General features: G+C 37.3%; 1 protein-coding gene and 1 long non-coding RNA gene across 19 annotated transcripts in view; one reads left to right on the forward strand and one right to left on the reverse strand.

Annotated features, from left to right (window-relative positions):
- LOC100115302 overlaps positions 1 to 9,702 on the forward strand; it is a 70,020-nt gene extending 60,318 nt beyond the window's left edge. For 15 of the 18 annotated variants that reach the window (XM_032599963.1, XM_032599960.1, XM_031928903.1 and 12 more), the window contains 4 exons: positions 288 to 592; positions 897 to 1,222; positions 1,816 to 2,037; positions 2,504 to 9,702. In XM_032599963.1, coding sequence (XP_032455854.1) covers positions 288 to 592; positions 897 to 1,222; positions 1,816 to 2,037; positions 2,504 to 2,685 — 1,035 coding nt within the window. In that variant the 3' untranslated portion in view covers positions 2,686 to 9,702. The remainder of the gene's footprint in view (positions 1 to 287; positions 593 to 896; positions 1,223 to 1,815; positions 2,038 to 2,503) is intronic. The other 3 variants (XM_031928904.1, XM_031928909.1, XM_032599965.1) reach the window with 3 other exon arrangements.
- On the reverse strand, positions 97 to 2,724 carry LOC116417176. Its single transcript, XR_004227470.2, has 2 exons — positions 2,421 to 2,724; positions 97 to 672 (listed from the first exon to the last, which is right to left on the reverse strand). It is a non-coding gene; the product is annotated as an uncharacterized LOC116417176 (long non-coding RNA).
- Positions 9,703 to 10,559: the final 857 nt, after the last annotated feature.

Below are 10,559 nucleotides of genomic sequence, written 5' to 3' on the forward strand. Positions count from 1 at the left end.
GAATTTTCTCGTAGATTTTATCTTAAAAAATCAGTAATTGTATAATGGATTTACTTTTGGTAAAAAAAAAAAACAAAGTATTCTATATACGTTATATTCTGCAACTAAAATAATTTATTTACCTATAAAAACCGACATTAGATCTGTTTTTGAACCGCTTGAAAGTCAAATTTGATTTATAAGCATATTCCGCTGACAAATTTACGATTATAATCAACACTTTGACCAATCTATCTTTGTAACAATAAAATTTCACATCGAAAAAAAATACAATTTACTATTTATAGGGCGGCTCATCGAAGGCCAATCTACCAAAGACAAATGCGGGCGACGTTGAGATAATCCGCTACCAGGTGCTTATTCCCGTGACTGAGGTTCAGGTGCGCTCAAGCTCAGCCAAGGATATGGAGTCGCATTTCCTTTGGGAGCTGATCCATCTGCGCAGCCAGCTGCAACGCCGCTCCGAGAAGGTCTACGTACTCTCTAACAGCACTAGCGAATTCCGCAACTCCTTCCTTAAGACGATACGCCAGATCATCCGAGAATCAGTGCGCAACATGAGCATACCATCAACCAGGTATGACTTCATTAAGTAAGGGCAACATTATTTATAATATTTTATCGGGATCTACCTTATCGACTGCATTGACTTCTCTTACCAGCACGTCCAATCTAATAAAACAAATAATAGCATTGAGTAATGTTCCTGAAAAGTAGTGAACGTCGTGCATGACAAGACAATTATAACACAATGTAAATATTTCTACCATCTATTAAATTTAAATACTATATTTATATCATTAAGATATAGTATCCCATTTGCACAACTGATATTTATTTTGATCTCTAATGCAAAAAATCATCTAATAATTATTGCATTTTCTACTTCTGTGTAGGTCTCAGGCTCTAAGTAGCCACCAGGCGATGACGATTTCCCCACGCATGACGACGAGCCACGGTGACAAGTCCCAGAACGGTGCTCAGGCGCTGCACGCGGTTCCCACGGTTCCTCCAACGCCGCCCAACCTGCCCACAGGTACACTTTCAAAGAAGTCGTTCAAGAGCCAGACCTTGCACTCAGGTCGACGCAAGTTCTCTCATTCGAAGCAGACTGTTGACCGCGAGTCATCCGAGGATAAGGACATCGATGAACAGCATCATCAACAGATCCAACAGCAACAGACTTTCCGAACCAGGAGCAAAACTATTAGCGATAGTTCTGGTGAGGATCAGTAGAATGATTCTGTTTCATTGTGTTTTGTGCTTTTTCCGTTGCGGTGAAACACTGTAATGTTGTTGGAATAAAATGTGTGGCTCTTAAAGCGTGGATCGCGTCAGCTGGTTTTTTGTGTATTGCATGCAGCTGACGAGTAAGAAATCGATTACAGCTTAAAAAGTTTCGATATGGAAACAATCTTGATCGGTATCTTTTATTGCAAATGGGTATTTCATTGATTACATGTCGTGGCAATGTAGGTATATAATTGATCGCATGCTATATGTCTGCTTAAAAATATTTAAATCTGTCGAATGTGTAATTTAATATTGGAAGAAAAAGAGTGAATTGCGATAAAATTTTGCTCGCTCAGTGAATCTCTTCTGATCGATAATTTATTTTTATTATTTTTTTAAGACGAATTGAATCTATAGCGTGCAACGTCGTTAAAATCGACAAACATCCAAATATATAAATAGAAAATTTTTTTCAAGCATCGAAATTGAAAGAACAAACTATCTGTAACTTCTTCTCGCCGTCTATGGCAACAAATTAAGTCAATTAAAAAACAAAGTAAAAAAAATTTTCTATATTTATAGGGGAAGTAAAGGTTGAAATGGACTCCGGCACAAAGTCGGAAGGCGAAGAGGACTCGCAAGCCTATTTAGGCGAGAAAAAGACGAGTCTGGGTCGTACGCCTAACCACTTAACCTTGAGCACTACCTCAACGATTTCCGCCGGCAGTACCGGGAGCCAAGCGAAACTGATACAGTCCTCTCACCACCCGGAGCATTATCAGCCGGCCGCTATTAAAGAGCTTGGTACGTTGGCATGAGCGCTTGCACGATCGCTGCTGGCAAAAATTAAATAGGAAGCTGCGAAAGTGACAAAACCGTAGTTTACGTTGTGTAGCCTTAGAATTTATCCACGAGTTGCGCACGACATATATTTACTCTCTATCTGTCGGATATTTGAGTAGATAAAATAAATAGCCGAAGGAATGAGTAACGTGTGGTATCATATCAGCGGCACGCGCAGACCGTCTTATCTGACGTTGAAAGAAGTCACTCCATCATTCTATATATTGAAACGGCACGTGCCACGACTGCTTTACAATTGCTTACGTAACGTCGCGAACATATTCTCACTTGTACAACAAAGACACATATTTTCTCTCCACAACATAATAGTGTTCGATTATCACCTGTATGCATCATTTGTAGTATACAAGAACACATGTCTGTCTAATGCCTGAATCTATTTTTCCTCTGTTTTTCGCTACTGCAGGTTCACCAGTGTGGAAGCCGCGCGAGTTGCCGTCGCTGGGCGAGGCCACCACGTTACCACGCAAGGGCAAAGCTTCGGCTGCCGAGTTCGCGGACGTGAGCTCGAAGCACAGCGCATCACGAAAGTCCCTCGTAGAGATCAACAATTGCGCGCAACAGTCTAACTTTAATAATCACGTCTAAGCTTTTTTAGCCATGCGAACCGACGACGCAGGCCAGGTTAAGACCAAGATACATAAGGCAGAACAGCAACAACTGCCGTTAAAAATAGTAATCGAGTAACACTGACGAATGAGTCATCGAGACAGTTTGAGAATAAGATACAAACGCGAGAGCTGGTCTCGCAGTAAACGAGAGGTAAGCAGCGATCGAAGCGAAATGACTCATCCGAAAGACACTGTGTCACGAAAATTCTACGACGACTAAGAAAAAAAGATGAGAAGAAAGAAAGGCAACTATACTAAACTAGCACGGTTGCTGTCCGTGCTAAACGAAGCCGACGAGCGCTTTGTGAAGCTCCTCGCGCTCTTTACGCATATATAGCTGAACTCGTAAATAACGTTTCTGGGTCTCCGACCGAGCTGAGCCGTGGTCACGCGAACGTGCAATTATATAGGAAGCACCACTGCTCACAAAACAGGTAATTGATACAACGACGATACGACTGTACAAAAAAGAGAAGCGAACTACGATGATCACGGGTTCGCAATCGCGTCGCCCCGCGGAAATTGTGCTCGGAGAGGATTTCAGAGATTTTCGTTCCGGATGCGTTTTCCTTCGCGTCCTCCTCGGATGTTTGAGCCGACGAACGATAGAACGACAAGCGCGTTTCTTGACGGTTATATTATATACGATGTAATAGTGTTTCGACGCACTAAGTATCAAGAATATTTTTCCTCTCGATACATTAAATATTATTGTTATTAAGTGAATGAAGATTGAGGGAAAAATACACACGCGTTAAGATTTTTAAAGGCTGAATGAGAGAGCATGAGTAGGGAGAAACGAAGGTCTCAAGTGCGTCAAAACCCTTTCAAATACACAGTAGTTCTTATTCGTTTTCGAAGAATACCTCACTCTCCGCAGTTAAACTTTACGTTGGATACCATTCACGTTTTACACATACACACACTCCTTTCGTAAGGTTTTTGTATTTTTTTAAAACGAGATTTGCGTCGGCATAAGAAAAAAAAACAAACGGTGCCAATTAACGTACGAGGGACTGAGAATATAAGTCGATTTTTTACCCGTGTACGCCCTTCCACGTTTTTTGAGAGGTTGCGTCATACTTTTACTCGAATCATGAATATATGTGCACACCGGAATCTCACGATAATATACAATCTTTGGTGGTACAACGTTTTTTCGTCGGTCGTTATATAAAGGTTTTTATACAGGGTGTATTTCTATTGTAAGGAAAAAATTATATTGCGCGCTTTAGACATGCTTCAGAGTATACGAGTTTGCTTCGTTTGTATATGAGATGCATACGTGCATTATTTATTCCATACCGAAAAAGAGTCATGAACATGCATACTTATACATACGTATATATAAAAATAAATAAATACGAAGGAATTGGGGTTTTCGAGAAAATTTTACGCTTCTATTGTTTACAGCTATAAAGTAATGCACAACCAAGCATTTTTCTCTCGTTATGGAGCTATTATGTCGAATTACTTTTCTCGTATTTTGCCAAATTTTATCCGTTTCAAATATTCAACTATTATGCATTTCTTATATAAATATATATACGCTATAAGGCTTAGGTAAAAGTACCCTTTTACAAATTAATTCAAATTCTAACCCACTTGAAAGAAGTTATATAAGTGTTTAAAAATACGACAAACGAATTAACAAAAGCAATATAATTTCTATCGCATTAGAAAACGAATATTATCTGCAACTATCTAGACCAAAATAGCAATGACTTTCTTAGATAACTATCGTTAAGAGTTCATATAGTTATGACGTTAAATTTAATCTCAAGTATTAAACAAAAGCGCGAAGCTTTAAAAGAGGAAAAACCACATAATAAATCACCAGATCGCGAAGCGCACTCGTATCGCAAAAGGCAACATCGAACGCCTCCTTTTTCTGCTTGCTACGTTTATATACTAATTTTCACCATGACTTTGACATTCGTCGCAAGTATCGTTGTATTTTTCCCGGGATTCCAGTGATCGAATATTGAGTATAATACGTTATTATACACACCGAGCACCAATCGCCAATGGCCCTTTAGCGCAGACAGCAACACGAAAACAAAACAAAATAATCAACTCTGTATATAATGTAATAACGATTAATGAATTTAAATATTAATTTAACCACAAGTGATTGGGTAAACGGAATCGAGATTTATTGACAAAAATGAGATTAAATAAAAATTAACGACGACGAGTAAACGACTAAGATTATTATAAAAATTATATATTACAGAGATAAGTACGTAATGCTAGCGGTTAAAATCAATTAAAACGCCGGAGCACGCGGCGGGCAATAGTCGAGGTTTCGTGCGGATCGTCATGCAGACACGCGCTCGTCAAGATGCCTGTCGGGAGCGGGAAATTTGAATCGAGCGCGTGTATCCGTGGTCGCTCAATGTTTGGTATGATATAAGTACGTAATATCGCGGCAACGGCTCTCTGCGTGCGAAGGCGTTTCGAGTTTGCATGGACGACCGTTTCGACAAGGACACAGATCGTTCGTGAAAACTCACCATGCTTCATGAGCTAGGTTGTCTTCCACGGCTTCGAAGTCCATGCGATGAATCGCGCCGAGCCCGAGTGTCCGAGAGGATGCATGGAATTTTATTTTTAACATTGCTTATTGTATAAACGATCTGGGACACTCGGGCTGGACGTCGAGGAAACGTTGGGACGCTCGTGACCTGGGAGTGAACGTCGCCCGCGAAGCGCAGTTAGGAATACGTTGGCCCGAATCTAGTCGAAATGATGCTTAATGAAAGTGAGTGAGAGAGAGAGAGAGAGAGAGAGAGAGAGAGAGAGAGCGTGATTATGCGTGCGTTAGAGAAAAAAGCGATTATTGCGATGGCGAATTAAATGAAACTATGTCTACTGATGCGCTGGAGAGGCTGATATAAATGAAATAATTCGATATTATGCAACTTTGTTAATGGATAATTAAAGGTTACGAAACTAAACGACGATATCGAGGGGTTATACAATTTGTGTAAATTAGACGAGAGAAAGTATCCAAATAGATGATGATTACCTACAACCAAAAAATATATTATATACAATTATACATATATAAATATAAATGAATAAAAAAAAATATATATATATATATATACATACTCAAAGTAACGATGTTATTATTAGCGTTTTACGCACGGCATTGTGTACCACGTAAGTCGTAGGCGAATCGACCGCATCGAATTTGCTTGAAACATAAAAACGGTAATTAAAAAAAAAAATCCTCGAGTTTTAAACGAATCTTTTTGTTACGTTTCGTAGTTTTAACTTTAAAATCATGGGAAGGTTTTGTCGAAGCGTATTGTACATTATTTTTATAGTGTATTAAGAAGAACGTATTGATTGAAAATCAGTATTGTTATACATATAGATGTATTATAGAGTATTATATTTTTAGTAAGTACTTTCTCTTGTGTCCCATAGACTATATCCTGTGTTGTTAGAAAAGAGTTTTAATACATATAGTAAACTAATGAAGTAAGAAATTATGATTTTTAACTAAACATTTTATTGTTAGCGTATAGTTATATTTAAAAGAAACAAAATGTATTATCATACTAGTCGTTGAAATCGCCATACGTTGACAGTCGCAACTCGTGAAGTAAAAAATATAGGAGCAGAAGGATTTCGGTTCGACAGAATGTTAATCTCATTAATAGTTCGGCAATTAACAAATAAAAACCTTGTCACGACAATCAAGAATGAATTTTGGTCGGAAGTAGCAAAAAATAACTAGATAATAAACAATGTAGAGTTTCCACAAACGTAGGCTTAAATGGAAAACAGGTTTAAAAGCTAACGAATTCGCGCAAGGTGCTCGGTCTCTATTTTCAAGCGTTCGATGCGATCGTTTTTGCTATAGTTATATTGTAACGCGCAAGTTTAACGCGCGAACACGATGAAATGGTACAAAAAAGCGTAATGCCGTGCGTAATGAAGAAAAAAAACACAGGAAGTACATTAACGAGTCTTGTAAGGTTTGAAGAAGTAAGGCGAGCATCGACGAAGCGGAGGAGAAAAACGTTTTTAAATTCAATCGTAAACGAATTTTCAAAAAGTATTTATACACAAATGAGAACTTGATTGATGAAATGTTATTAAAGCGAAAATAGAGTTTTTAAATTATTATACATACTATATATATCGACTAGTTGAGATTATACGGGAAGTAAAGTGAAAACGAGAAATCGAATTTAGTCCTGCTTCTTTGAATAGCGTTTGCACACTCGTTTCTGTTACATGTATGAAAAACTTATCGAGAGAAGAACAACTGCACTCTAACGAGTACGTTGGATAAAGAATAATGTGAGCGTGATTGGGGATGAGAGGCGACAGTGGCTAGGGCGAAACGTCGACTATTTCATTATTGTACAAACAATAGTTATATATAGGTATGAACGAATTGTTATATACGAGCGTCTATTTAAGAATATACTTTATCGTCGTTACAACAATTGAAAGATAATTTATGTCGATTGACCAACAATACTGAATAGTGCGTTTTGCGACGAGGCCGCTGTAGCTGCTAATTCCCGTCGATCGCGCGACGGTAACGACAATTGTGTAACTGAAAATACCGAAATTCTTTCCAACTCTTGTGTACTATACGCGCGATTCAAACTTCCTTTCAATGTAAGACTATGCGTTAAATTTGTGATGATTTTAACGACGATAAATGAAAAATTTACATAAATAAATATGTTATTGAATTAGAAATTTTAAACGACTATTTGTGCTAAAGAGTAAGCTAAATGCCGACACAGAGATTATTCGATATTCTAAGATGAAAGTGCATAAATTTATTCCATATTTTAAAGAAACAAACTAAAAGCATAAACGGAGTGAGAGATGAATTAAGAGAAAATAAATTCTGCCGCAGTCGAAACAAGAGCATGTATCTAAGGAAAATAACGAAACCGAAAAACCAAGCCGGGAATGGATCATGATTAACGGGCAAACGCGTTTTGATTTCAAGCCTAGGCTCGATCTCGCTGGTGCTTTTCAAATTTTTACAGGCTCCATACGCGCAGAATCCACTACTTGAGTCACGTCGTGAGAAAGAGAGGAAAAAAGAAAAAAGAAGCAAAACTAAAATAAAATAAATAAAATAAAAAATAAAATAAACCGCTCGCTCCACTTCTCGAGAGCCTGTCAAATTTACTCGCACGTTTAATATCGCGCTTCGTTGTGCACCACTCGATATCATCATCGATCGACCAGCTTACACTGAAAAGATCAATATAATAAGTATAAAATAAAAGAATCATTATACGTAAAAACACGAAAAGTCCGAGACGCATGAGAGAAGAAAAACAACAACATGATCTTGACAGGACTCGAGCGAACGCGAGCGAAAGCGCATATGTGTGTGTTGTGTGTATTGTAATGTGCGCGACTGCGAGAGCGAAGATTATAAATGGACACACGAGGCCATTAGTGCGTATAAACAATGTGGTTTAGATAAGACAAATTTTAAGAAATCTTAACTAGATGTGAGAAAAACGAGCGAGTAAGTAATCTCGACTCGAAAAAGTGCGAGCGACACGCGCGCTAAGGATTCGATGTTATAAGCAAGTATACTTATACTCATAAGTCATCGGTTAAGACTTTGACGGCGAAGAGTCGGCAGGAAAAGTCAGTTGAATAAAACACACTCACACACCTAAAAAATACACCTACTTATCTTAATGAAAAAAAAAAAAAAACAAGAATAGTCAACATGCAGGTATAAAGTAAACGATTATAAGATGAAAAAAAAACACTGAGGACCTTATGTTGCTCGAAGTAACTCATTGCATTTGTCTATCTGTATAAATTTTATTGTATAAATTCTGTATGGTGGCATGGCCCGACGCCTGCTTGGTTCTCCTCATTATCTAGTGTATCTACATCAATCAAGAAATAGCACGTGGACATATTTGCCGCATATAAAGTGCATACTCAAACTATCAACTCTATAAAAGGCGTGTAGCTGACCGGATACGGAGAACGCGTCGCGCGTCTCGGCGGCAGGCGTCGGAAAATCATAGTTGGCCTAGTACCGAGTTTCATGTTTTTCTCGCCCCGGAGTTGTATAAGCGATTTATTGAATTATATTGACGTCGAATTATTGACATTCTCCCATAGGAACAATTTTATTGAATAACGATGATATAGGTGAATTAAAAATTTTAAAAAGTAACATATAAAAATAAAACAAAACCAAAGTCTTTATCGCTACCGTTGAGGGAGAGAAGCGGGACGTGAGGCCGTACATTATAACGCATGTGGTTGACGACACATTTAAGACGATATGTGTAGAACAAAAGTAAGTCGTAAGAGACTTTAAAGGATTGTTTGTACTTTCCGGAGAGACGTGTATCAATTTCCATTCGGTTGTGTTTACAGTATAGCGAGGGGATATGCGATAGGCAGTAGAAACATGTGAGAAGAGAAGAAAAAACACAACAAAACAGCAGAAAAAACGCAATCGACGTAGAGAGGGTTGGGGCGGAGATTCAAGAAAGGAGATAAGCTAGTGACGGCAATTATGACGAAAAAAAGAGGCGAGAAACTACGCGTGATGGCGAAAATAATATGCGAGTAACGAGTCTTTCTAGAATCTCTTCCTTTGATTTCTTTCGTATGTTCTTTCCGAATAAGTAAGGGAATAAAAGAGGGTTTTACGAAATCGAAAACCGAGATGAATCCTATATAATATAATTCACGATTATATATAATTATATATAAATATTATATACATAAAGATGAGGAAATAAAGAAACCAAGGGTGGCGTGTAATTTTTGCGTTTTACTTATGTATAACAAACCTGAGTAGTCGAAACTCTGCCGAGTCTGTCATTAAAATTATGATCATTATTGTAAACGATTATTACGCTGTATTTCTTGTTATTGCTCCTCGGTTAGATGGAGACGTCTGAGTGAGGGATCCATTTGTACAATCATTGCGTCATTAAAATATGATTACTAATTACTGCGATGCGAACTTGTTTTATTTATCCTTTATTACCAATCCTTTTGTTATCTGCGTCCCCACCTTTTGATATTGTTTACTTTTGATTACAGGAAATTTCGTCTAGATCATGCAGTATATTGTTTAAAAAAGAATCCGTTGAAATGTCGGTAAAATTTTTCATTCAAGAAATCAATGAATACGTTCATTTAATCTACTATTTGCAAGATAACAGTATTAAGAGCAATAACTTATAAATTTGCACAGGTGTTTTCTCTTATTTTTTAATAACAAAACAAGCTGCAATGTGGTTATAAAGATATACTCCGATTCGAGGTAAGGAATTAAGATTGCTATTAATTGGAATATCGGCAAACCTTTAAAATGTTATATTTTTTCTGTTATAGTTCAAAAATTTATACATTCATTAATTATTTATCGTACGAAAGCATCAAACAGTTTCCCAACTTATTACTGTCAAGCGTGAAACATGAAATCGCAAATTTGATAAATGTTAAAAATAATTCCAATTCAATTTACAAAATTTCTCTCTTGATCTCACTTTCGGTCAATAAGTATTAAATTGATAACCATAAGCAAGACTTATTATTATGGACTCTAGAAAGCCTATAAAAAGAATCGAAGCTTTATCTGCGCACTGATCGACGTAACTCATATATTGTACAAACTGCGATTAAAAAATAATCACGCTCTTATATCTTAAATAATCAATATATATTTTCCCAATATACATATACTAATTTCTTGACCAGCTGACCATAAAAGAGCGATGCACTTGAGAACAGCAACTATAATTCATACTAACTGATAACAAACATGTCGCGCGCCAGCAGCTCATACATACTTTTTTTTCCTCTACAATT

This window comes from Nasonia vitripennis, chromosome 4, assembly GCF_009193385.2.
Source record: "Nasonia vitripennis strain AsymCx chromosome 4, Nvit_psr_1.1, whole genome shotgun sequence".
In the NCBI taxonomy this organism is placed as follows: Eukaryota; Metazoa; Arthropoda; class Insecta; order Hymenoptera; family Pteromalidae; genus Nasonia; species Nasonia vitripennis.